This window comes from Tinamus guttatus, unplaced genomic scaffold (assembly GCF_059628265.1).
Source record: "Tinamus guttatus ecotype Peru unplaced genomic scaffold, ASM5962826v1 Tinamus_guttatus_pri_ptg000247l, whole genome shotgun sequence".
Lineage (NCBI taxonomy): Eukaryota > Metazoa > Chordata > Aves > Tinamiformes > Tinamidae > Tinamus > Tinamus guttatus.
In genome coordinates, this window is record NW_028288781.1 from 2,335,314 (window position 1) to 2,362,035 (window position 26,722).

The 26,722-nt window shown below is 43.1% G+C and overlaps 1 protein-coding gene across 3 annotated transcripts; it reads right to left on the reverse strand.

The window, feature by feature from the left end:
• Positions 1-25,524, reverse strand: ELF2 (E74 like ETS transcription factor 2). Of its 3 annotated transcripts, none has more exons than XM_088526570.1 (8): positions 25,323-25,524; positions 24,253-24,418; positions 10,176-10,289; positions 9,387-9,560; positions 6,951-7,037; positions 2,863-3,055; positions 2,102-2,461; positions 1-1,703 (listed from the first exon to the last, which is right to left on the reverse strand). In XM_088526570.1, exons 1-8 carry the CDS (start codon positions 25,380-25,382, stop codon positions 1,073-1,075), a joined length of 1,785 nt encoding a protein of 594 aa, XP_088382696.1. In that variant the 5' UTR covers positions 25,383-25,524; the 3' UTR covers positions 1-1,072. The 3 variants fall into 3 exon arrangements, with proteins under 3 accessions (XP_088382696.1, XP_088382698.1, XP_088382697.1); XM_088526572.1 differs by lacking the exon at positions 25,323-25,524 and adding an exon at positions 19,236-19,337 and having other exon boundaries at positions 24,253-24,388; XM_088526571.1 differs by lacking the exons at positions 24,253-24,418; positions 25,323-25,524 and adding an exon at positions 15,088-15,186.
• Positions 25,525-26,722: the final 1,198 nt, after the last annotated feature.

Consider the following 26,722-nt stretch of genomic DNA (forward strand, 5'->3'; position numbering starts at 1 on the left):
TTAAATTTCATTTCTATATTTCAGTAAAACCTACTTGAATACACTTTGAAACAAGAGTACAACAAAATAGAATATACTTCAAATGTTGAATATACAAACTATTATAGTTCATTCTGAACACTGGTACTTCCCCTCTTAACTTCAACTAAAAAAAATTTACAGGTTTAAAACTACCTGACAAAAGTTCATGCTGGGTGTGACCTTTCAAGTGACAAGAGTAGAGTTGAAACTGAAATGTATGCACAGATGTCAAGGCTAAGTGAGAGACACAGGCATGTTATAGCACAGGCCCAAAGCCTGCTGCTATTTTGTCCACAATTAAGAAATTTAGACAGACTTTAACTACCATACAAAATATGTTACATGTAATTCTATAACAATACTGTGCTAGGTACAAGATTTTTAAAAAATTTGTTTTAATAAAAAAGCTTTACACAAACAAGCCATTAGCTTATTTCAAGAAAGATAACTGAAAATCAGTCTAAGGCTTTCATTTAAAATCTGCTTAAGCTGTATGATACAAAAAAAATCCCTCTAGGTCTCTCTGTCTTCTTTTAGAAGCTCTTTAATCTTCTCCTTAATTTCATATTCTAGAATACCTAGTAGCAAGAGTTTTTCACATAGCACCAGTTGAGTACTGTGGGCACACAGTAGTAATTGCTGGTATGCACATAAAATGCACCAAAATTGCCATTTGTAACAATGAGACTTTCCTCTCTGCTTGAAAATTAAACCAAGGCAAGGTATCTCGCACAGCTCTTTTAGTGTTCCAGCTCCTAGTGTAACTTGGCGTAGTGAACTGTTTGGTCCCTTTCAGTCCCTCTAACTTTCCTTCTCCACAGGTTAGCTGTTTCCCAACTGGAAGAGGCAGTTTCCGTCAGCATCTCAATGTGGTTCAATCTCACCAAAACATGGGAAAATAATCTTTTTCCAGTAAGTCTTCAACATATGCGTGTTTATTAACATTTCAAAACTCTCCTTTTTGACTTGGTGATCACATCCCCCCGCCCTCCCCCGGATTATGTCAGTATACTCAAAGGCAGAAGTCCACGCCAAGAGCGCGCACCGCTCCTCACTTCTCGCCCGCTACAATTCCTTCTGTCTTCACAGCCACGGGAAGGGCGATGGCTGAGGGCTGAGTGCTAACAACGACAACGTGAGTCACAGTCTTGCCCCCCTCCGCTGGCTTCTCCTCCTGCACGAGCTGCAGCGTTTTCACCTCGTGCTCCTGCTTCGAAGCTGCCGTGTCTGATTTCGCTTCTGGGCTTTGTATAAGCGCACTGATAACCCGCGGAGGAGTCTGACCGGCCGCCTGCTGAGCAGGCACTGAGAGTCTCATGACGGGCGCCCCGTGCGCTATGGACACGGGCGCCAGTGCTCGGACAGCCAGGGGCGCCCCCACGATGTTAATGCTCCCCGAGCCAGCCAGGCCTGCCTTGGCTTGCAGCTGGCACTGCGTGAGCTGTGTGGCGGGGATGGTGATGATTTTGGCAGGCTGCATGGTGATTTTGTCTCCGTTCTCAGCAGAGGATGGCATCACGGTAGGGATTGTCTGGATGACTACCTTTGGAGTTGTCGCTGTGGTTGGGCTGGTGTTGGTTATCAACGGCGACCCGGTGTTTACCGACTGTACTGCCACCGTGGAGATTTTCTGTCCTAGAGAGGTCATTACGACAGGCACTTGCATAGCCACACGTACAGTCCTGCAGAAGAAGAAAGATGGGTAAGTGGAAACACAGGGCATCATCAGGGCTGAAAACAAGGACAGACAAATCTAGAATTTACAGACTTTTCATGGGCTGTTTTAAAAAAAATACCCTCCTGTGCATCTATGATTAGAGCTCAGTAGTTTAGCAGCATTCGTATCTGTTTTTCCCCCCTTCTACATAATTTTAAAATACGCCTGAGGGCATGCACATTGACAGCCAATTGGCTCTAGTCTCTGACCCTAGACTTCGACAGTGCCCTACCATGTTACACTGCTGCCTGCTGGCAAATCAATAAAGACATCTGATTTTAAAGTATAAAAACAGAAACTAAAAGGCAGCTTCCTAACCGAGAAAGTCAGCAGATGACAAGGCCAAGCTGCCATAAAACCAACCTGGGAGCTGTCGTTGCTGGGACAGTAGTAGTGGTGGTTGAGGGGCGAGATGATGATGATGAAGTATCGTGCACTGGTGAGGCAATGTTCACAACTCTGGTGACTGCCTTTTCTGGTCTGGTGCAGCTTAACTGAGAGGAGTGTTTTCCTCCACGTGCAGAGGCTGCAGCTTTTAAGAGGTTTTCTGCAGATAATGACACTCTCTCCAAAGACTTTTCATCTGTAGGCATTGACAAATCTTCATTGCAAGATTCGCTTTTGTCATCATCTATGACAACTATGTTTTTCGGCATCTCCTTAAACTGATACACAAGCCTCTGTCCTTCAACTTTTGCAAGGATTCCTCTTTGATAGTAGTATCTGCAAGGAAAGTACAAATAAGTAGTAATTGACATAATGATAGTTTTTAAAGAATAAATCTCTCTACAATAATCAGAAAATTTGAAATAACCACGGTGGTATCTACAATATGAGAAGTCACAGGGGGAAAAAAAGAGCTATCAAAGTATTTCAAGGATGTAGTTGAAAAAAATCTGGCCTTTTAAAATACACATTTGAAATTTTAAAAAGCATATTAACTACCAACATAAAAAGCAACAGAACTACAAGACTCTGATGCTTCATAAACAGTCAAGCCAGCAAGTATACAAAACTAAAAAAAAAAAAAAAAAAAAAACTCAGAAATGTTATTAGATCGATAGTCAATACTAAAAATGAGAGCTAAAATTAAAATAGATAATTTAGGTATTAATGGAGGTTACCTCAGGGCTCTTCCCATAGTCTCATAGTTCATGTCAGGTTTGTTTTTGTGTTTTCCCCATAGTTTGGAGACAGCTTTTGAGTCCACAAGTTTAAAGATGCCCTTCTCTCGCTGAGTCCATTTAATATATCGAGGACAAGTATTTTTGTCCTGGAGAAGGTCCAGAAGAAATTCCCATAAGTACGTTGTATTTCCTAGGAATCAGAAAGCACTGAGATATTAGAAATCCACTTTTATTATCAGCAAACTCTCCATATACAGGTAACTGTATAGAGGCCTGTATTAGAAATGAGACACACAGAGAATGGTACTGGCAAGCACTCATTCATTTAGTTAAATGTCCATAAATATTTACATTCTGGAAGAAGACAATCCAAACATTTTGCACAGGAGCCTCTTCAATCCAGCACCCACCCTAGGTTCTTGCACCAAGTCACTACAACCTGCAGCCTCTCAGCAGGCACAGGAAGAGCAGAGCTCAGGAAGTTTTCCTCATGTTCTCTTACCAAGGAGTTGAAATATCAGTGCATTTTATGACTGTGAAGGGCACAGGCTGTAATATATAAATGATACACAGTGCTTCAAGAACAAACCACCTCCAACCGTGACAAGGCTCCTTGCACTGTACCACAACCTCAGTAAGTTACTTCACTTGAGCATGTTTTCAAAGCCCTTTGGATACCGAGGGTTATATAATAAGTACAAAAGATCATTAATTCCTGAGATTTGGTGTCCCAACATAGCATTTGTTATGCCATGATGAAGATATATATTACAACACAAAGACAATTGTCACAGACTCCAAGAAGTCAACCGTCTTTGAAAAGTCTCAAAAGAGAAAAGCTGGAGTTTGTCTTCCGAAACACCATCTCACAGAGATATAACTAATGTATTCTACCAACCAAACCAATAAGCAGTAAGAACTAGTCCAAGAGCTACCAAGAATCCAGCTTCCGATGGATTTCAGAGACATTTGAATTTAACCTCTATAAAAGAACAGCCAAGCAGAGAACCAGGGATCTTGGAATCATTCTAGATAACTCAACTCTGTATCTTAGGGAAGGAAAGGATAACATTAACGAAATATAAAGCTTTTTGAAAACATTTTTCTCATTTCATTTTTCAAGTTAGAATGGCCCAACTTACTGTTTGTTTATGCCAAGTGTGAGAAGTCCTCATAACTGCACTTAACAAAAAGACCAGTAAATTTTCAGGTCATTAAGACATTTACTCCAGGGAAAAAAAAAAAAAAAACACAAACAAAAACACTCATCTGCAGAGTATTTCTTGGAATTAATCCAGTGTTTTTTCCCTAGCCCCTCAGAAATAGAATTCCTGGATTCATTGCCAAATGCTGTAGGGTCTGCAGAAATAAAAGTGAACTTTAGCACGAGGAAGCGAACAGGAACTTTAAGAGAAACCACTGCCTAACGTTCATTTTTCTGCAGGAACAGTGCTACCGACTCAACAGTTTTCCCTTTTCCCCTGTAGTTTGCACTGACCCAAAGAGCAGCTTTTTTCCCCATGGGAGGAGCATGGAACAGCGGTACTGCTTGGAAGCCGCATACCACAGCGGAACACCCAATGACACTGCTGTTACGCCAGCCACAGCTAGCAGGCATTTAATAGGGAGCTCACTTTCAAAATGAACAGCAAAGTTTTGACCCTTCTTAAAATACTTCCTCCTAAAACATAGCCTAATTCAATGAATCCAAACACACAGCCACATGAGGAAGAGAGACACACATTACTAAACCTTTTTGTATGGACAGATTTACATCTGTCCATACAGATGTAAGTGTATATTTACTCTTTCGCATTAGAAAGCCCAGCCTGTAGACATAAACACGCACTGCAGCTGGCCGGGGAGGCAGAAGTTTCTTTAGGTACAGGCAGTTACCATCTCCTCCCCGAAAGGTCTCAGGCCACCTGATGCTGCAAGGCTGGCACTGAGGAGCTAGGCATGACCGCGACCTATCTGCACTTCCAGACAGAGTGCGTTTTGTGTATGGGAATCATTTTTTGGTTAGCTGGCCATTACAGCCGCCAGCTATTTAAGAACGCTAGCGGCAGTCTCAAAATAGAAGGATTAGTGGCCAGGAGGTATGAGAGAGACACAAGGCACCGCGTGTGGCAACAATCTGTCCCGCAGCTACCAACAGGAGAAAATCCCCAGCACCTTTATGCTATCGGCCTCTGCTTTAGGAAGAGTATTGAAGCAAGGTAGGGAAAAAAAAAAAAAAAAAAAAAAGGAAAGAGAATAACCAAGCCTAAACTGCTATTTCTCTATGCTGGAAGCAATGGTAGCAACTCCATCCTACTTAATAATACATCTTCAATTCCTCCTTTGTAAGGAACTCTAAAGGACAACTAAATAAGATCTACAGCTGCTTTACTTTGCACCAGAAAGTATTGGGGACAGCACCTGGGAAGGAGTATCCACAAGGACAAAAAGCAATCTCCTTCCCAGCACAAGCAGCATCCCCAGGACTTAACTCCACTGACACTAATAAGCTCTAGGAAGAGTTTTTGTGTTTTCCAAAACCAAAACTGCATGTGAAGTAGCTTGTATTTGCAAGTAATTTTAAAATAACAAATATGAAATTCAATTACAAAACAGTTTGCAGAACACTAAGTTAGCTTACATTAAGAAAAACAACCTACTTTATGCCAAGTGTAGTATAGATTATGCAACGGTATCTTGCAAGGACAAGAGGCATAAGCAGATCATTAAAATGGCCAGCAGAAGTTTTTTTAAAAAAAGAAAGAGCCAGTGACAACCCTTATCCCAAAACAAACAACTACAGAGAGAAATTGCTGAGAGACACAGAAACTGGAAGAGTGAAACGCAGACCTCCTTTTTAAAAACCATGGTACAGCAAACTAGGAACGAGGATCCTTTTCAAGCACTCTTCTGATAGTGGGCAGCTGTAACTGTGCTCTCAGTTAGAAAGAAGCTTAAGAAGCCTTTAAGAATACTAGAGGGGGGGAAAAAAGAAGAAAAATATATCAAGCAACAGACTTTTAAATACATCAGATGCAAAGATCTAACCATCATTAAGATCCACTGCTACCCTCAAAACTGAAGAAGCAACATTAGCCACTGCACAAAAGTTTACAGCTTAAGAAAATCAATTAAAAAAAAAAAAAAAACACTTAATATCTACACGACATCAGTCTCATTCTTTCTTGGTCTACCCACAAATATGACAACTCAGGAGTCATATCCAGATAAGAAGTCATGTAAACAGAAGAGGTCTTACTTTCAAACGAATTCCAAAATAGTTGCGCTCAGGCTGACAACTGCACACTCCCTCGGCCCTCATGCTGCTTCTAAAAGTCACTAAATCTCTTGTCCCTCCTAGATGTAGCAACATCACCAAACAGCTTTCTGTGCAGCAAGAGGAAAAAAGATCCACAGTCTTATCGACACGCAGGGAAGAGCTGGCACACGGTACTCCACTCGAAAGCCAATTGCGAGCACTGGGCTCTCTGCTCAGTGAAGGCCAGGGACGTGGACACCAGAAAGGGCCTCGCTGTGCAGCTGAAGCAGCACTAGAAAAGTAGGACCCTCCTGCACAAAGCCCCTCGCCCACCAACTAAAGCAGCATCTTGTCATTTTTTTTTCTGCTTACGCCAAATGGCATCTCTTAGTGAAGCACCCTGTTACCACTGAAGGCTGCAAATGAATCAAGGAAACAGGTTTCCAGCCACCACCACCAAAAATGCTCATACGCTGCTTGTGCTCGGCAACAGGCCTTTCAGTGGCAGCACAGGAAATCAGGCATCAAGCACGAGCCAACAGGAGACAGAACGAGCCACCAACCACAAGCCAAGCAAAGAAGAAAATGCGGGACACGCACCCAAGCTTGCCAACTGTGGAGCGTGGCACTGTGTGCTCGCAAAGTGCCAGCACACAACCCCTGCTACGCCGTGTACAAGCAAGGTGGAAGGCTTGCAATAAAATTAAATCTATGACAAAAGCAGTGGGAATTTAGCCACCAAAGTTCCCACGTTCTGTGCTTTTCCAGTAACATATACAATATAAATATACACATAATCTGAAAGACTCAATAGAGAAAAATATACCTTTGCCTTCTCTGGGTTTCTTCTTTACACCTAGGTCTGGAGACCCATCGGAAATAGCTGATTGTTGGGTCTTTGGTTTACGGCCAGCTGCACATAGAAAGAAAACGGAAGCAGTATTAAACACAGAATAAAAGTATTTTACAGTTTCACTCTCCTGAAAGAAGCAGATCATACGGTCTTCTTCTTTTTTGTCATTTCCTTGCTAAGGGCATAGATAAATTTAAATTCCTACATTATTATTGCCATGTATCCAACATAATTGTTCATCCTCTTGCCCATTTTACATGCAGATTTACTTCAGTTGCTGATGAGTTACTGTTAGGTGAGGCAAACGCCGAGCACATGGAACAAGACTCAGACATATTTGCACACTTTCTGCCCAGCACCTGTTACGCTACAAAACGCACTCCTCCTCCCTCCTGCCTTGTTTCTGGGGTGTGCGCGTTGCACTAAGCACCCAGGCGCGCGAGGAAACCCTCTCTGGCAGGACCTGCAGCTCCCTCATCCCTCTGCACGTGGCTGACCTCAAGGTAAAGAGGCAGGAGCAGGGAAGAGCATCACCCCGCAGGGGAGCAGGCTGCAAACAGGCCACGCTCCTGCCCACAGCCATAGGGAAAAAACAACCATTTAAATCTCCTGCCTCCAGCACACGAGCGCTAATTCTGCCTGATGAGCAACGCCCTTCATTAAACACTGAACTTTAAAAAGTTATGGAAAACTTATGGAAAAAAACAGGCGTCTGGACTCTCTGCAACAGGAAAAATAAATTACATACAAACTATCCTCTGTGAAATGTCAGAACTTGCTGAGCAGAGCTCTGCAACACAACCTGTCCAGAAATGACTTCTCCAAGAGTGGAAAAACAAACAGGCAGTTTAATCAAGTGTGCGGCCACAGTCACTAACATTTTTCCATCACAGTGTTCTTGTCTAATGCCATTTGCAGCAGAGCAACAACTCTCCGGGTATCCCAGTCTGCATATTCATTTTACATGCGTCTGTTTTAAATCTAATCCTAATAGATGTATGCTGTTTTATCAGAATTGTATTTTTCTTTTCTAAATTACAAGCAAATATTCCATCTTTGTGTGTTTGGATGTGCTAATAAAACGATATTCCTAAAATTATGTAAATTATACCAGTGCCTGTAAAAAATTCTGGTAGACCAGAAACTTCATCCGCTGCCAGCCTTTAACAGCAATCCCATTTGGCTGCTGAACACTTGAAACACTTTTCTGAATAGTCTGTCCTTTAAAACAAGCCAATCAGACAAATAAGATACCTCTCTTACTGGAAAGACTCTATTTATTTTGCAAACTGATTTATGGGTTTGTAGGTTAACATTTAGGCAGATCAGTTATCAACTGCAGTAAGGAAATGGAGTTGCAGCTCACAGTGAATCTTCGCTGGCACAGCCCCTGCCTGCTGCCTCACAGTCCTGCAGGACTCTCACCAGCGCACGCAAGTCAGCGGCAGTGCAGGCACGCACAGCTCAACCCTCGCCCTGCCACCCCAAAATATAAGTGAAATATATATTGGAATATAATTATTGTGGCATGTACAGAATTAATTGTAGAACTAGAATTAGAGACTGGCTGTCACAAAATGGCTTTCCTCCTGAAGGTCGCAGTAGTTAAGAACACTCTGCAAAATATATCCACTGCAGAAACTTAATTAATGAAGCTGGTACGGAGAATCTAGCACAAGCCTGGCTGCAGTGCCTTAGAAAATGACCTAAGCCAAGAACTTCATCCCAGAGAGGCCTGGTGTTTCCTGCTACAACTCCAGTGTTCCACCACAAACACCACTTCATGAAGCACCTCCTGATAATACACACACTACAGCTCTTAGCCCCTGCGTAACTTTTGACGTTCTCAGCAGATACTGTTTCTACTCACAGTGGCCTTGACTTCTGGCATTTGCAATACTTGCTATTGAGTGTGGGACATGAGATGATTCCAGAGTACTGTCAATACATATAGCCAAGGTCCAAATATCCAAAGAACATCCAAAAGCAGGACGAAATCCTCCCCTTCCCTCAAAAAAAAAAAAAAAATCCCTGAGATCACCCCATCTCCACACACATTCATATTTCAGGGAACAAATATTTATTTACCCACAAAGGTCCACTTTGAATCCTCCTTTATCTTCACTCCACTCCCTAAATCTTGCTTAATAAAAACAAAATGAAACAAGAAAAAGCCTTTTTCCTTAACCATTTTGTGAACTACATCCTTCTCCTTTATCCTCTTCTCTTTTTTGTTGGACACTCATCCCCCTAGAACTCATGCTTCAGCGTTCATTTACTTTGCATTATTATAGGAGGAGGAAAATCAGACAGTTTAACCTATCTCCACCACTACCAACCACAGCATCCACACCAGGGGGCACACCAGAAACAGATTCTTAGATTGCTGCTCCAAAGAGGCATCTGTACCTTTTTTCTTTTTCATTGGCTCATGGATATCCGGGGATGTTGGAACAGGAGACGCATCCATCGGTTCAGACTCCTCCGTAGAAACCTCCACCACAGTTTCTGTGATCACATCTGGTCTCATGGCAGCATGGATAAATTCTGGGGTTGACACACAAGGAGGGACAAAAACTTCCACTATGTTGGGGAGGGTGAGGAGGGGAGAGAAGAGAGAGAGAGAGAGAGAGAAGAGCGTATGATGAAATTTCATATCTATTTTATCATACCTATATAAAATTATTTTAAACAAAATATATTAAATAGAAGAGCAATACTCAGTACTAAATCTTGGAAAATGCAAGGTAACTAACTTTCATTTTTTCTAAACTGGTACTACTGTGCAACACAGTGCATTTAAATATTCTCTCTAAAATAGAAAAAGAAAAGATTAGAAATATATTTTCCCTTAAAATATCTACTTGTTTTAGCAATGTAAAATAAGGAGTCCATTTCAAATGCCTAATTGTTCAAGTATCTATATTCAATAACCTGTCTCAGAGAGGAGAAATCACCTAAAGTATGTTACTGTGTGATAAGGAAATCACCTAAAACTGATTTTTTAAATCTTTTTTTAAATTTCCTTATGTGACAAGGAAATCACATAAAATTCAAACAAAACAATATTTTTGGAATATGCAAGCAAATGTTTTAAACTACACGCAACTCTACAGACAAGCAGGTTTCCCATGCACTTGTGATAAACACTGGCGGATGGAGAGACAGTCCAGGGAGCAGGAGCTGTGCAGGACATACCCGGACTCCTGGCATCTCTCAGGCAGGTCGGAGACTCCATGTGAAGCAGGGCCTCTGCGGCTTCGATGGTCTTGTCCGTGCAGTGCACATTACTGCCATGCACCGAGGCCTCCACTGCACGGAAACACAGCACGGCATGAGACTCTGTTCCGCATATTGCAAAGTCCACAGCAGCACTAACCCATCCGCGACACCAAGCCTCCCAAAACGACTGGTGATGCTTTTATTCCTTCCTGTCACCAGGAACATTTAGGACAGGCATGACAAGTTGAACCAACGCCACCACTTCTCAGACTAGATTTCTGTTTTGCAACCAAGCTCCTCGCTTCTGTTAGGCCATCAAGAGCTAAGGGAAGCGTAACTTGGGTTTGCCTTCAATTTAACAAGAACAAAACAGATTAAAATGAAGACAGCTAAAGATTAACAGCAGTGGAGGGAAGTTGCCCCCTCTCCAACTAATACCCCATTCAAATCTAAAAGTCACCTTCTCTTCAGTTTTTGGGTCTATTTGGATAGAAAAATATAAAAACAAAATATTAAAAAATACAAACACAAGATTAGTTTGCAAAACAGATAAATCCAGTTTAATTTCTGGACATTAAGTAAATTTGCAGGTTGGGGTTAAAAACCAAACATACACCCACACACCACACTAATGCAGAGATTTTTTTAAGCAACAGGTGAGGAAAGAAAAAAAAAATCCTTTTCTTTTCCGAAAGTTTAAGATAACTGAGTTACCAACAAAAATAATTAAAAATAACCTTGAGAAAATAACACATGCACGAGCTGATGGCGGGCAGAGCACAGCAAGCCGTGAGAGCGGCGAGCGGCCGGCGGGGCGGCTGGAGGCAGGCCCCGCGGCGCGCGCCCGCGCACGGCCCTTGCCAGCGGCGCCGCGGCAGCACCTGCCGCGCCAGGCGCGCGCTCGCCGAGGTGCTGCCGGCTCGCGCCGCTCGCTCGCTCCATTTATGGCCACAGGCTCCAAGCCGGAGCGCTGCGGCAGGGCGGCCAGCAGCAGCGCGTCTATCTTTAGCATAAGCGGGGTCACCTATGCCTGGCGCCGGGAACGAGGGAGGATTCGGAGCGAGGCCCTGCGGGAACCTCCGGGCACATCTAGCCTGCTACTGCAAACGGCTGCGAAGCAATTGGACGTTGCTTTAGGGAAAGGCAGAAAAACCACTACTAGCACGAGCTGTGGCACAAGTAAACATAGGAAACATGCGTGCCTGTCTAGTGTATTTCATCTTAATACTGCTGAAAAGCAAGGATTGGATACCTACCGAAAACCTAGCAGCGAGTAAACCAAGCACACAGACCTGCAGCTGCATACACGCAAAACAGGAGACCCAAATGCAGACCCGGCTGGAGGCAGCGCCTGGTGAAAGCGCCCAGCTGCCCCCGACACTCCTGAGGGGCTGCAGCTCCCCCGGTGGGGCAGGCGGTGCCCACGGCGCGGCCCCTACCCGCCCTCCCCACGGCGTCCTGCAGCGCGTCAGCCAGGCACCCAGCCGCGCTCAAGCAGGAGGGCAAACCCTCCACCGAGACAGCTCCCCTGGCGAAGAGGAGCTCCGGCCACGCAGGAGCTGCCCACAAAGCCCCCCCTCTTCCAGCCAGCACCTACTGCTTGCCACCCATCACCGGAGCACGCGGGCGACAGGCAGCTGCGCTACAAATATACCACTCCTGCATCAGCACTGGAATCAGATATTCCCCCTCAGCGCTAAGCGTGCTACTGAACTGCGCGATAAAGAAGATTTGAAGCATTTGAAGATTTGAGAAAAAAGAATGTTAACGCTTTTGCATTGGCTGGAACAAAATACATGATGCCTGTCTGACATGTCAGCTAACTAACCAATGCTGTCAAAAAATCTGCACTTAATACTTGCTAAAATGAGTGCTACCAAGTTGAGGTCTTCCCAACTTGCTTTGTCCTCTTCGCAAAGTTTGGGGTCTAGGAGCACTGCAGCCTTCAGTCAGCTGTTACACACGGCCAATTCCAGACTAACTGGCCAGCTCAGGTAGCCGCTGTTTCGGTCAGCACTTTCAGCTGTTCTGTGGCAACATTACTGCCCCAACACATTTGGAAAGGAAGAGTGGACATTCATTTCTCACTACAAAGTCTTACCTAAATGTCATTTTGCCACCCTAGAATATGTCTAGGTAAGGGAGCACAGCGAGTCCAAGTGTTTGTTCACCAGGTGTGTATATTGGTGGAAAAAACAGAGCTAGGAGGAGATCCCAAAGAGAACAAAAGAGAACAAAGGAGAACAAGCCAGAAGTGTCCTCTGGGACAAGGGATGGACAAGCAAAAACCAGCAGCCCGTTCTTGAAGGTGACTAGATAAAGAAGTAGCATCAACAGGATAAAGAAGTAACATTGATTAAACTGTGCTTGTATCATGGCACTTTGTGGGGCTTATCTAGATAATGAGAGCAGAAGGCAAACCAGGTGAGCAGGGATCCTGGACTAAGAAGACAAAAAAAAGCACACTTGAGCAATCTGATTCTATGGCATTTCTTTAAAACAGTTTTAAACTGTTACGCTTTCTGTTTTGTGCAGAAAATTACGGATCCTCTTATTAAAAAGCCCAACTCCACTGGAAAAGCAAGTAACCTTAATTTCAAAAAGAACAGGCTAGGCAAGCTGATGTCTCTCCCCAGCACTGACCTAATGGCTTCCAGCCCCACTTCCATCCCCTACACAGTGTGTACAGTAGATTATTCAAGGCCCTCAACAGCTGTTACAAAACACCAAACTTGGTAATTAGGCCTGACAGGGCCGTACTTCAGCATTTCTGAGCAGAATACTGGCAATGCATCAATTCTGTAACAATGCTCCTAGTTTTGACATGAAAGAAGAGTAACAAAATGAACTAAAGCAAGTCAGGAGACAGAGGGGAAGAAAATGGACCAAAATGTTCGGCGCTGCTTTTTGGAACTGCAACACAGCCCCTGCCTTTATCTGGGAGGCTATCGCAGCCTGCATTTACAAGGTCAGCACTTAAGTGCAGCACCTGATTTACAACGGCTTATCCTTTAATGCTATCAGGCAGCCAGAGCACTGCTGTGAGGAGGAATTCAGCCAAGAGAAACTACACGCACTCTTAGGGCACTTCAGTAAAGGTTACTGGTGCTCGCGTGACCGCTTCACCTCAGCACTTATAGACCACATAAACAGCAACATAAGGCAGCACGAGCACTGAGGCCATATTTTAACTGCCATTGCATTGTAATCTTTCGATTCACCCCATGCCACTGGAAAGAGAGATATTTTTAGTCAATTCATTGACTTACAGCAGGCATTTAGCTCAGCAACTGCAGGGCAATTCCTTGATTTGGGGAATACTTTGAACTCCCTCATCAGGCAGCTTTGCTAGCTCTAAAGATCTTCAGCTGAAGGGGACGTGAGGAAGAGAAGCAATCCACCACATAGCAGCAACAACAAGCAGAGCAGTCGCCTTGGAACACCTGCCTTGCAGCACACTGTACGACATCAGGCCAATGCTGAGAGTTTGGGGTTTTTCTGTAAGCCTGCCTTTTTAAAGTTGCTCTAAGAGCTGCTCCTAGAGCCAGGAATTAGGACAACCTGAAGCAGGGCCAATTTTGCTTCAGCTTTCCCCCCGCACCCATCAAACACTGAGGTTTTCTCAACATTGAGGACACAACATATGGAAAGAAACAGGACATACTTGGAGTAATTCCTCAGGATAAAGGAATCCACTCAAGCCAACGCAATGCCATCTACACACATACATACATACATAAGCACACAGATACGAGGCTATGAGAGTGTGTGGTTGGGAATACTACCTGTGTGCAGGTATCCACACCCCACACTGCAGAGCCAGTATCAGAAAAAAGAGCATTGACCGAGCTAGAGTAAGGATATTAGAGAAAACACCGCCAAGGCCAGGTCTCATCTATCTAAGGGCAGGCGCAGATGGCCACAAGCGATGCAGACAGAGCAACTTCAGGAAACGTGGAGGCAACAACCAGCCGCCTGGAGGGTCCCTCTGCACTGCGCACTGCAGGCAGGGGCCGACTCGTGGAGCCTGCAGCAGCGGCGCTCACGAGATCAGATGCCTCAGCCGGACATTTAGCTGTGTGACTAACCAGGCCCACTCGTGAAGCTCGGCCATCTTTTCTGTTGCTCACAAGAGGAGGTTACAGGGAGGTGGGAGTCAGTCTCTTCCCTGGAATAACTACTAACGGGACAAGAGGAAATGGCCTCAAGTTGAGCCAGGGGAGGTTCAGGTTGGACGCCAGAAAGAACTTCTACACGGAAGCAGTGCTGAGGCGCCTGAAGAGGCTGCCTGGGGAAGCGGTGGAGCCCTCGCTCCCGGCAGCGTTCAGGGAACGCGTGGCTGCGGCGCTCAGGGACACGCTTAGCGGGCGCGGTGCTGCGGGGTGTCGGCGGCCTTGCCGGAGGGCGGCGGGCACTCGCCAGGACACGCGCCCCCACGTGGGGCGCCGCGCCGCCGCTTCCGTGTTTACGCGCGCCCGCCCGCGCCCCGCCGCGCGCCCATTGGCCGCCGCGCGCCACCGCCCCGCCCCGCGCGCCGCGGCGCCGCTTCCGCCGCGACGGGGGAGGGGCGGCCCCTCCCGCCGCACACGTGGGCCGCGGCCCCGCGCGCCCCGCCCCCCGCCGCGGCACCGGGGAGTTTAAAAGGGCAACGGCGGCGGGGGGAGGGGCCAGCGCCCCGGCGGGGTCCGGCCCGTGGGGAGGGGGCAGCGCGGCGGCGGGAGGAGGGGGAGGGGGGACGGGACAGGGCGCGCGCGCGCGCACTTCCTGGTTGCCCCGGTGCAGGTGCCGCCCGCCGCTCCCGGCTCGCGCCCGCAGCCGCTGTCCTGGCCTGTCCTGCCCGCGCTCCGCGCCCGCCCGCCCGCGGCGCCGGTGGCGGCGCGGCGCTTACCGGCGCGGATGAGCAGGTCGAGCTGGTTGGTGGGCCCCTCATGCAGGGAGGTCGCCATGTTCAGGCGCCCGGCGCGGCCTCACGTGGGGCGCGGGGCCGCGCTGCGCGGGGCGGGGCGGGGGCGCTCCCCCCCGGGCGCGCTCCCGCGGGCGGCAGCGGCGGCGGCCCCGCCACGGCGCGCGGCGGCGGCGGCGCTTCCTGCGGGGCGGCGCGCGCGCTCCTTCCGCCGCCGGCGCAGACAGGAAGTGCCGCCGCCGCCGCCGCGCGGGGCCGCCCGCGGGCCGAGCGCAGCCGGGGCCGCGCGGGACTCGGCGCGGGTCGGCCCCTGGCGCCGGCGCCCCCTGCTCGCCCCGGCGCGGCGCGGCGCGCGCGCCCCGCAGCGCTGCCCGCGGGCTGCCGCTCCGCCGCGCGCTCCGTGCAGCGCCGGGGACACCTCTCCGCCGCGGGAGGAAACGCGCTCAGCGCGGGAGAAAGGAACGCTGCGCCTAACGCCTGAAATAGCCCCTCAGAGCCTCCCGGGGGAGGCAGGAGGCTCAAAGAGCGAAAAGGGCTACAGTGCTGACTTTGAAAAAGAGCGGGGGAAGACACAAGAGGCAGAGAGAGATTCACCATAATGTAATGGGACCACATGAGATTGCAAATCAACTTATGTATCTCTGTGAGATTAAAAAAAAAAGTAGAATATATATATAGAAACAGAACAATCCCTGAGCAGAAGTTCTTCATTGGGCCTCTTTGAGGTCCAGTGACTGGACTTCTTCCAGGAGGACCTACATGTTCATCACATGCAGAACCTCCTAAGTACAAGTATTTTATATAGACATATATAGGATGCAGCAATGCAGGAAAGCCACCATTCAAAACTATTTTTGCCACACATGAATGCACCAACAGCCTGTCCCCTCTCTTGATAAGGAACATGGAAACTTTGTTCAAATTAAAGAGAACAAGTTTCACTTTTTCTGTGCAATATACAGCAGTTAAAATTCATACTGGTTATTCCAAAAAGCAAAAGACCACCCAAGAGAGGAAGCAGGAAGTGATTAACTGCACACCAGACACCTGAAGCAGAAATTCAGAACACGAAAAGGGGGAAGATCTGTGCAGATTTGACAAGTGGGAGAAGAACCATCAAGTATCTTCGGCACTTTCTTGAAAAGTAAATCACAAAAAAGCCTCAAAATTTTTGTTACTTAAAATTATTACTTAAAAATTACTTTAAAGGGTACTTAAATTTATTTATTCAAAGGGCAACACCTACCAAGAAGTATTGAGGGAAGATCTTTAGAAGTACACACAAGACTGCTGAGAAGTTGGTATAGTTTTGTGTTCAAGAGATTTGAAATTCTCTTCACTGCATTTAAAACCAACATGGCACCCAGTGACAACACAAGAAAGGCAGCTCCCTCTCCCACAGTTTCCTAAGCAAGATTTCCTCTCCCAGAATTACTTTAACAAGTGCCTTAAAAACCTACTCTCTGGTAACAGATATTCGTTTTCTCTGGAGAACTATTTCATAAAGCTCACAACTCCAGAAACTAAAACTTTCCAATGCATTTCTCCCTTTGCTGCTCACCTTCAACAGAAAACTCTGAACCAGAAAAGAAAATCTGTATATCATTGTTTTTAGCTAAAGAGGTTTCTGATTGTACCTTGGCGTGACAAAGTGACCCTCAGAAAAGGCAAGTATCACCAAGCAGTTACTATTTCAGAGGCAACTAGTTTAACTTCACCTAAGTCAGTCAAGTGCAGGTAAATGTGAGAGGGCAGCATTTGTCAGTATTCATAAGCATGAAAACACCTGCAAACCTGGAATGCCAGAGGGGCTATGCTGGAACACCAAATAAGTTCCAAGTAACTTCAGAATTCCAGGGATGTTGTGTCCGGAGCACAGAATTCATTTACAAACTTCCAGTAGTTACAGAACACTCAGTTTTCCCTAGAATCCCGAAGAAACTCGTATCTAGCAATTACGGAAACAGGTGCTGTCCTCAACAGCAGAACAGCAGAACTGTTGAGAGCTATTGCTGCGTTGCCACAGTAAAGATACAAAGAAGCATTTTTAACTGCTCTATTCCTAAAATGCCCAAGAGGATGTAGCAGTCTCTTGTATCAGATCATCTCCACAAACATCAACATCTGTTACAGATTCTACAGTTTAAAAAAAAAAAAAAAAACACCACATTCAAAGCTGAAAAATTGCAAGAACTGGGGAAGCTACGGCCACAGCCATAAGATTATCTTCTTGCCCACATCAGATAAAGTCTCATAATACTGAAGGCACAAGCCTGTCCCAATCCATGCCTTGAGGCAGACTCAGCCTCAAGGCCATACCATACAGAAAAGCAAAATGTGTCCTGAGGAAAGGCACTATTCAGAATCAAGTCAAGGGTCTAAATTTTAGCATTACCGCTTGTGAATGCAGAGTAAGAAACACTCAGCTGTTTCACAAAATGTATCTCTATATATTTCCCTGCCTCAGAATTAAGTTCTTCAAAATAGTTTAGCATAGTATAAATCCGGTGTTTCCAAAGCACCTTACTCAGCCTTACAGCGTGTGCACTATTTGAGACCAGCACCAGCCTGACCTGTCACTGAAGCCCAGCTGAGCATTCACAGCTCCGCGGGACAACTGCTGTGCTAACATGGCACGGCTATCAGCGAGCAGGTCGTCCTTATGCATACACAAAGCTGGAATTCATCAACCACGGCTACAGTCTTAACATGTAGATTGCCCTTAAAAATTTACTATTACTAACAAGCTTGTCAAAAGTTTTTGACCACTAAAGTGGCTGCAAGAAGACTGCAAGCCTGTCCAGTTAAGGTCTAGGCCATAATGACCCATACTACCAAGGTACTCAATGAGCCTCGCAACTGCGAGTTATACAGAAATATTTGTTAAATGAGCTTTTATGACTAACTGTTCTTTCAGCACTAATATAGCACTGAAAGCAGCAAAGCAGAAACCTGAAATCTCAAAAGAACTGGACACCACAACCAGGCTGGTTCTGTTACGTAAGAACATCATTAATAGATCCTCTGCACAGACTCTTTTCTCTAACTTCTCAGAAAAGGAAACACCTGGGGCTACAAGCCAGTAAAGATGACAAAATTTAATTTGCAGTTGAATTCTCTTTCTGATGCAAGAGCGTTACTGAGAACAGCTGTACGTACCCACGTACACGAAACTGCTCCGAGTGGTATAGCACTAGCAAATGCAACTGTTCCGTTATCATCATTATTCAATTTGTAAAAGTGCAATGGATCTCTCGGCAGAGCGAGAACTCACACCAGGGTAGTTGCAGCATGGTGTCCAAGTTAATTCACACTCAGAGGACAAATTCTTAACCCACGAACATGTTAGTGCCACCTAATTCTCATACAAAGGCAAGTACTCGGTGCTTCTGCCATAGCTTTATCTCTTTTTCTTCCATCTAGCAAACCGGCAACTTGACTTGAAAGTGGAGATGAGTTTACGGAATGCCCAAGCTCTTGCTTTTCGTTGGCACAGTGTCCTGCAGCAACCTGCTCTCCACTTCTCAAACCGCTATCAAGCTGTCAGTGTCAGGAAATGAAGTTCAATCCGTGAGGTGCATCAGCACTACCACTACTACACCAGATGTGCACTCATTTTGTTGCAAGAGGCAGTTTCATCAAATAGCATCTCAGAGAATAAAGGATAACACTGCTTTGTTTATTCCCTACAGACACACGCCAAAGCAAATGCAAGCGTTTAACCAGAGCTAATATTGAATTTTAAACATATAATACTTAACAGAGACAAACTTGTCTTAGATAAACAAAGGAGTTCCCAAGCTCAAGTTCAGATAAAGGAAGTCAAAAGGAAGCAGGTTTAATTATAATGAAAGAAGGTAAATAAAAGCAAACAAGAACAGGTAAGAACTAAAAATTTTAAGCAGATGTACAAGACTGCTTCCAACAGTGGTAGCAGTGTAAGTAGTAAAATTTTGCCTTTTAAAATAAATTTGTCTTAAATATACATTTTTTCATGCATTCATTTAAATTAGGGAAGGAGTTAAGTCTCAACTCATTTATTCACCTCCTCCCTCCTTAAGGATGACTTATCAGTTTACATGATAGTTTCAACTAGTGGAAAAACAAGTTTAAGAGATTAGAGACAAACATACCAGCATTGTTGTCTTTGTAGCTCACTATTTTTCCATCAGATCGTAATCCTGGAGGGGCTCATTTTCAGATCCCCATTTTTTTCATGCAGATCTTCTACCTCCCTGCGGCAATAACATTTTTAGAATTAAAACAGACTTTCAGCTTGCACCACAGGGAGGATTTCTGATGGAACATAAAATTCAAAAACGTGGTGACAGTTCACAAATTGGATGGTATCTCAACTTCTCTAAAGCAGTATTTTTGTTTTCTCTCCTTTGATATTAATGTTGTGATAAAAAATGTACTTGCTGTTCTGATGATTAATTTAAAAAAAGCAGAAGGGGAAATCAATTGTAATGATCTAGCTCCGGATAATCTGTGACACTTCAAAAATACCATTACTCTACTCTTCAGATATCCATCTTTTGCCTTGTTTGACTAAAAGACTAGCCATCACCTATGTGGAAGTGTAGCAGATTGGGCACCACATGAATGATAAATCCAAAAACTGGATTAGCCAACATATGCGCTGATATTAAGGACTATGTGCCATGACAGGCAGACAGAACACACAAATGGTTGCTTCTACAAAGGCAGCAGATTCTGCTGACACATGAACCACAATGGTTTTGCTGAATAAAACTTATTGCCCCCCTAAAACTTGCCCCCCTAAACTTGGGGGGCAAACTAATTTGAGAATAGACATCTACTCCAGAAATATAAGTGAACAAAATCGAATATCACAAATTAATTAGAGGGATGGATTAAGTACACTATAAATGTAACCACGGTTGCAGTAAACCGCAGAGTCGTAGAAGAGCAGCTCAGCCGACAGTAGCCTAAAAGCATAATTCTAAGAACGATACCACACACACAAATTGTGGTGCAAACATTAACTTCAATCTACTTTAATTTTAAACCTTAAGAGGTGCTGTTTGTTTCCACTGACAAAATCATATAGACACCTGAAAAGACCAAACTGTTTACATTTTTCCTAGGCAACTCCTTTGTAAATATTTCTTTCTCCTCCAGCCACGCAGGCTTTTTTTTTTTTTCTTGAACTAGAATGGAAAACTGACTCCATCTTTTAAGACGTTCTTGTTTGTTGAAAAAGAAATCTCCACTTCTACTTTTCTGGTTAATAAATAAATCATAATCAATAATCCCCAATTAATGAATCAGGACGGATTAGTGGGAGATGGGCTGGAAGGATTCTAGCAAGTAAAAAACATAATCTAACTAATTTATAGACATGGTTATTTATAATGATTACACCGCATATTTCATTTGAATCATGATCTCAAAAACAGGTTAAGTTTTTAATTTCAAATGCTGTTTTAGTACAAGAGTTACACCGTAGGCCCCAATTTTGTCCTTGGATCTGCACTGCCAGAGTCCCTGCAACGCACACAGACTTGAATCCAATCACAGAATCGCAGCCTACAAAGAGAACCCTCCAGCGCACAGCACAGAGCAGCTCTTCAATGTCATAAGTAAATTTTTACCAGATCAGCTGGCTCATTACGCATATCACCAAGGGTAGTGACCTGCATCTCAGAAGGCTAGAAACACTGCATGTTACTATACAGCATAAACTTAGATTAGTTGTGAAGTAGCTCAGGGCTCTTGGAAGATATATTATGTAAAAAATGATAAAGCATGTGAACAAGTAATCAGTGGAATTGCAAATAGATTGTCACAAGAAAAGAAAAAGGAAAAAAAAAAGAAAAAAAAATCAGGTCCATGGCCTGATACATGGCCTGACAGCTATACCTATATTATGATATGGGAATACATATCATTTCAGCTACTGACAGTAATTCTTTCTGATGTATACTCTCTACGAAGTCTGCGTTGCCTCCTCCTTGCTGCAAGAGCTGTATGTTTATCAAGCATCACGGAGATTTTATTCTGGCACTTCTGAAGTACAAGTCAGATGAGATCAATATAACAGTAGATTTTTTTCAAGCACACCCAGAAATCAGTTTGTTGTATATATCTAAAATAGGATTCCACTAGCATAACTAAGGCAGATACTTTTTAAAGTCAGAATCTTAAATGAGCATCTTAAAAAGTTCTTTACATAAGTATTACTATACCACATTTCCTTCAAAAATAACTTAATGCACTTAGAAACCTCTTTCATTCTACTTTCTGATTAGCATTCACTATGGTTTCTTTCACCACCTCTCCAACACCAAATTACTTCTGACTCAGGGCCTAGTATCTTTTAACAACAAGAATAAAAATTAAAATGTACACTTAAATTCACACTCCTGTGTCTCACTGCTAGCAGCAGCACACTACCCAAGTTAATACTTCCTGGGGCCTCTGTACTCCGTCTCCACCAGCTTTGCCTCTGTGCAGGAGCAATTAATTCAGAAAGACTCTTGGGAGTATGAGAACTTCTTGGTCAACACACATGCTCCCACAAGACTGCCTCCATCAGAGCAGTCTAACTCATGCACATCTTTTAGCTATAGTAGTTACAGATTCTGTGCAAGACCATCTTGACTGCAGGGTAAAATTAGAGCATGAAAACTGCACTAGATGAATAGCACATATACTATTCTGTCATCTTTTAATGGTTATTTGCAGAGGAAAAGATGTGCAATGGGAGATTTCATCTCTCCTGATAGACCTTTTGGAATCACAAGTGCTAATATTCATTACTGGCTTCTAAAAATTCTCATTAGATTATATTCCTCATCTACATTCCTGTAATTTGGCTTTTGAGTACAGATCATCTTTCACTGAAGTTTTTATATCAAAATTATTAAAACCAAGTTTTAAACACCATAAACTTTTGCAAACATTTCAAATCCTACTATCCTAATTTTTTAGAAACTAAATTTTAAAGTGAACATTATCAAAAAAAATCTCTTCACATGCTCTGCCCCAAATTCTCAATAGTAAGTATATCCGTTTATAATTTTAAGAGTGGATTTTCAAATATGAAGCAGTCATGTTTCTTTCTGTGAGCAAGAGCTTAAAAAAAATCCTATAAAAGAACTACAGGTTTGTAATTGTGGTTTCCACCAAGTTATTGTGGCCAAAAGTGGCGCCTTGAAATATATGGAGTTCATTTGCATTAACTCTTTATCCTAAGATAGTGCTGTTAGTCATTAAACTATCAAAATCTTACTCACAAGGAACAGTATATTTGATGTTTAAAAACTGACACCTTTCAATGCAGCAGTCTTCAAAGCATGAGCACTATAATTTCCAAACAAAGTCAAATTCATAAAACTCAGCTTCACTTAAGATGAATACTCTCACTTCTCACCTTAAAAGTTTTACTACAATAACTATAAAAAGACAAAACACATTTTGTGTTTTCTCTTTACATTACTCAAATTTGTAGTTAGCTTCCTTAATTCAAGACACATTTGAGTAATCTGGAATTTCAAGCATTCTCCAAAAATGTGAACTATTTAGTGTACACCTTCCAAATTTGATGCATGTATTTTTCATTAAGTAACTGGAACAGGCTGGAACTGCACTGGAACAGGCTGCCCAGAGAGGTTGTGGAGTCTCCTTCTCTGGAGATCTTCAAAACCCGCTTGGATGCAGTCCTGTGCCATGTGCTTTAGGTGTCCCTGCGTATGCAGGGGGGTTGGACTAGATGATCTCTAGAGGTCCCTTCCAACCCTAAGCATTCTATGATTCTATGATTCTATGACTCTATGATAACCAAGGAGATTAAAATCTAGATTCACTGCACTATATGAGCAATTGCACACACTGTTTAAGGAGAAACATGAACTTAAACCCACCTAATCTTACAGGAACGGAGAACAGGTATTTACTGTGCTACAAATCCAACAAATAAACAAATAATAATAATAAAAAAACTCTAAGGCTTTTTTTTTTTTTTTTTTTTTGCCTGCTGGACATCATGATTTTGAATTCCTATACTGGATTAGGCAGTCCTGGGATACAAATGTAGGTGATCCTTGTACTAATCAAGTGGACTCACCACTTTACTATTGAGTTCCCAAGAGAACCTGTCCTCCCTTTGGCCACATGTCTACATATTCCATATTAGCACAATAATCTAGCAGAAAGTTAAACCAACAAAAAATTTGAATGGTTTAGGGTTTTCTTGGCTTCCCACCTTCAAAATTAGCATACTGAAATGCTTAAAAGAAGCACAACAAGCATGCGAAGCAGCACAAGAGAGCAGGCAGGAGGGACAATAGGACTGGCAGCACAGCAGCAGCCTGTCAGTCAGATGTTATTTGGGCCCCACTGAAGCAAAGTTTTTGTTTCTTAAGACAACTTAGGCAGACTTTGGTCCTCATGAGAAGGTTTAAAACTCAAAACTGTATAATTTGGAGAGAGGTTAACAGAAAGATACCTGCTTATTTCTAATTAGGTCAGCTGTTTCTATCCCTTTTTTGCCACATTTCTATGCCCTACATTTCATTTGTAAACTGATTTTATCATACAGCTGAGTTGATTTTATCCCTTTGTGCTTTATGCCCATAAAAGGAAAGTCCAACTCCATCCTACCAGCCACAAAGACCTGCCACTAAACCAGCCATAAAACGCCTCTTAGACCAAAAAGGCAAGAGCACACAGCAAGGGACAGTAGGGGAGGGGAGAAGGAAAGAGCTGAAAGATAGGGCAAGTATAATGGCACAGTCCATACTGCCAGCTGCCCCGCAGTTATTTGGCTCGGACATATTGTAAAACTAAATTCTAACGAGCTTCCTGGCTCATCTTATTTTTTAAAACTCCGTGTTTAGCTATCTAGTTAACAGCTTGCATATATAGGGCCAAGCAAATAAATGAAGATCTCCCTACTAACGAGGGCACATACAAGTTGCAACACAGCATCCTAAGCCTAAGGTGACCCTTTCCCTTGCCAGGGCCCCAAACCTGTTGCCACAAAAGCTAAGAAAAGGTAACTGTAGTGGGAACAGATGCCATCCCAGGTCATGATCTCTACTTCATGGCCAAAATTATGTTTATCTGGGAGTTCTAAGAGTAAGCTGTACAGAAACCCTAGTGAAAAAAAGCATTAACGTCTACCTGTTTCCTCAGTTTCAGTCTCAATTTCTTGCTCCTCTGCTACATCTTGCATCAGGTAAGTCTCGTCATCATAAACCAGGACCTGAGCAGCATAACCCTGTTCTAGTCTGGCACTAGGAACTGGCTCCACAATCACTGCTGGGAATTCAGAGACTGGCTCATTTTCCTATAGAAAGGAAAAAAAAAATTTTTAAGTTCTAAATATTGCACTGTTGAAATCTAAATCTTTTCTTCTTTTTTCTTTTATTTTCTTATATATTTGTGTGTAATAATAATAATCCAGAATATTTTTAAAAGAAGCTTTCTTCTCCTAAAGCAAGAGTATATATAATCCTCTACCAAGGGCACTTTCCTGAATCCCAAGACACTTTTCTGGCTTTAAAAACTCAGTTTAAAGCACTGGGCAGTTTTAAGGTATTAGAGAGAACAAACCTTCTAGTTAAGGCAATCAGTTGCGTATTTCTTTCCCCTGTACTATATGAAATGTAATCAAGGTAATGTAAGCAATGTACCTATGTCTGACTATCTTACGAACACTCGTGTTTTGGATTAAGTGCATAAGCCAACACAAAAGAAATAGCTACTTCAAAGCCTGTATGTCTACCTCTACTTACTTACAGATCAAAATTTTTGCAACAGCATATTTTATCTGTTAAAGTGTTGCAGAAGTAGAACTCTGCCTGATTCAATTTACTACAGGCTAGAGAAAGTAGTATTTTTCTGTTAACAACGCAAAATATGAACATTTAAGCAGCACTTCGAAAAAGGTCCTTCTGTTGGTTTGCTCAGATTATCTTACCTCAAGACACATTCAAGAACTTTATAGACATTATTTGATACAGAATTTTATTTTGTAAGCCCAGCTTACAGCTGCATACTGCGAACTTCAGAACATATACCTCCACTTCCCTGTAATAACAAAGATTCTAATAAAATAAAAGGGGCTACTCTCTTCCTCTCCACACAAAAAATCTCTACTCCATTTTACAGAGTTTAAAGAGACTTTTTCTTTCAAATAGGATGAAAGCTATTAAGTTTATTGATAAACACATTGTTTTTATTTTTCTAACCTCCTGATTTTTTATTCCATTGTTGTCGAACGCCAAGCGAGGGCCGCCAGTGTCAACCATTGCTGATGTCACGGTGCATTCCCTTGAAGAGGTCAAGTGCCACTCTCTATCCCAAAGATGGGATGTTGTAATGGGGACAGCCTGAAGTTAAAGGCTCAAATTCACAATCCACTTCTCTTAAGCAGCTAGGCAGAGGTGGCTGAAACACAAAATAATTTGAAACAAGTTATTTGCATAGTTTACACCCAAAAGTCTCAGCTTCGAAGCAAGCGATTTGGTGCTTCTGTATCAAAAGAGGGCATCAGTGAGCACAACAGATAGGACAAAATGCGATGACCTTCCTAAATTAACATTTACTGCCATAAACCACAAATATCACACCAGCCTTTAACACTAAGATAATAAAGTTTCTTTTTGGTTCTTTGCAATTTGTTAAATTTCATATATTATTTCTAAAAAAAAAACATAATACATTTAGATAGCTTCCACAGTCCAGGAACATGAATTTCTCACTAAAGCGAAACATAGATGCACTTCTTGGACATGTATATGGGATTTTTCTGAGTCAATTATTTTCCCTATTAACTTAAGAGGATTTTTTAATTATTTTTGTTTTTAATTCCAATAGTTTCATAATATAGATAAAGCTTTCACACATACTGCCTAAACAATGCATACATAATAACACAGCACACAAACACATGCTTTATTCTCTACAGGTTTCTTGGAAATAAAAAGCCTCATAGCAGTCTCACGCGTTTTTTCTATAGGGAAAAGGTTTGATTTCAAAAACAAGCAGTTCCAGATCATGCTGATTTAAGCTGGGTATATCATGGATTTATTGAGTTTAAAAGATACATAACCTCATTTTTTGTGATTTTTTTAAGCTAGGTTAACAGCAGCAGAGCTTTGTTTCTAAACAACTGCTATTTTATTTATGCCATATAAATATTATTGTTCATATCCTGTCTTTCCAAGGTACAAATAATCTGTGCTCATAAACCCTGGGTTGTCAAGAGTCATTTACTACTTCAAGATGCAAAGTCAGGCTTCTTAGTAGCACAACAGAAAGCACATATTCCACATGAGACACAAGAACCCAATCTGATACCAATTACCCTCTCAAGTGACTTCACTGAGATCAATGCATTATAACAGAATAACCCCCCTGCCTCCTTTTTTTTTTTTTTTTTTTTTTTTTTTTTTTTAAATAAAGCCCATCCATTGAGAAAGCTAGCACAATCAAAGATCCACAGGAAAATTAAGTGGTACAGTATGTTCTAGATTTTGCTGCGTACCCAGGGGTCTTCCAACACACATATTAAAGAAAAAAGAATATTAATTAACACACAGCTGGTAAAACAAATAAATCAAATAAATAGTGGGCAAACAGCTTAAAT

What these genes read in the sequence shown, in the direction of transcription:
- ELF2 (XM_088526570.1), bottom strand. Translation starts at nt 25,382, where the DNA reads ATGGTTGACACTGGCGGCCCTCGCTTGGCGTTCGACAACAATGGAATA. An exon ending in GACTGAAACTGAGGAAACAG is followed by an intron (nt 10,290 to 24,252) that starts GTAGACGTTAAT and finishes GTTTCCGTGCAG; the next exon opens with TGGAGGCCTCGGTGCATGGC. An exon ending in ACTATGGGAAGAGCCCTGAG is followed by an intron (nt 2,462 to 2,862) that starts GTAACCTCCATT and finishes CTTTCCTTGCAG; the next exon opens with ATACTACTATCAAAGAGGAA.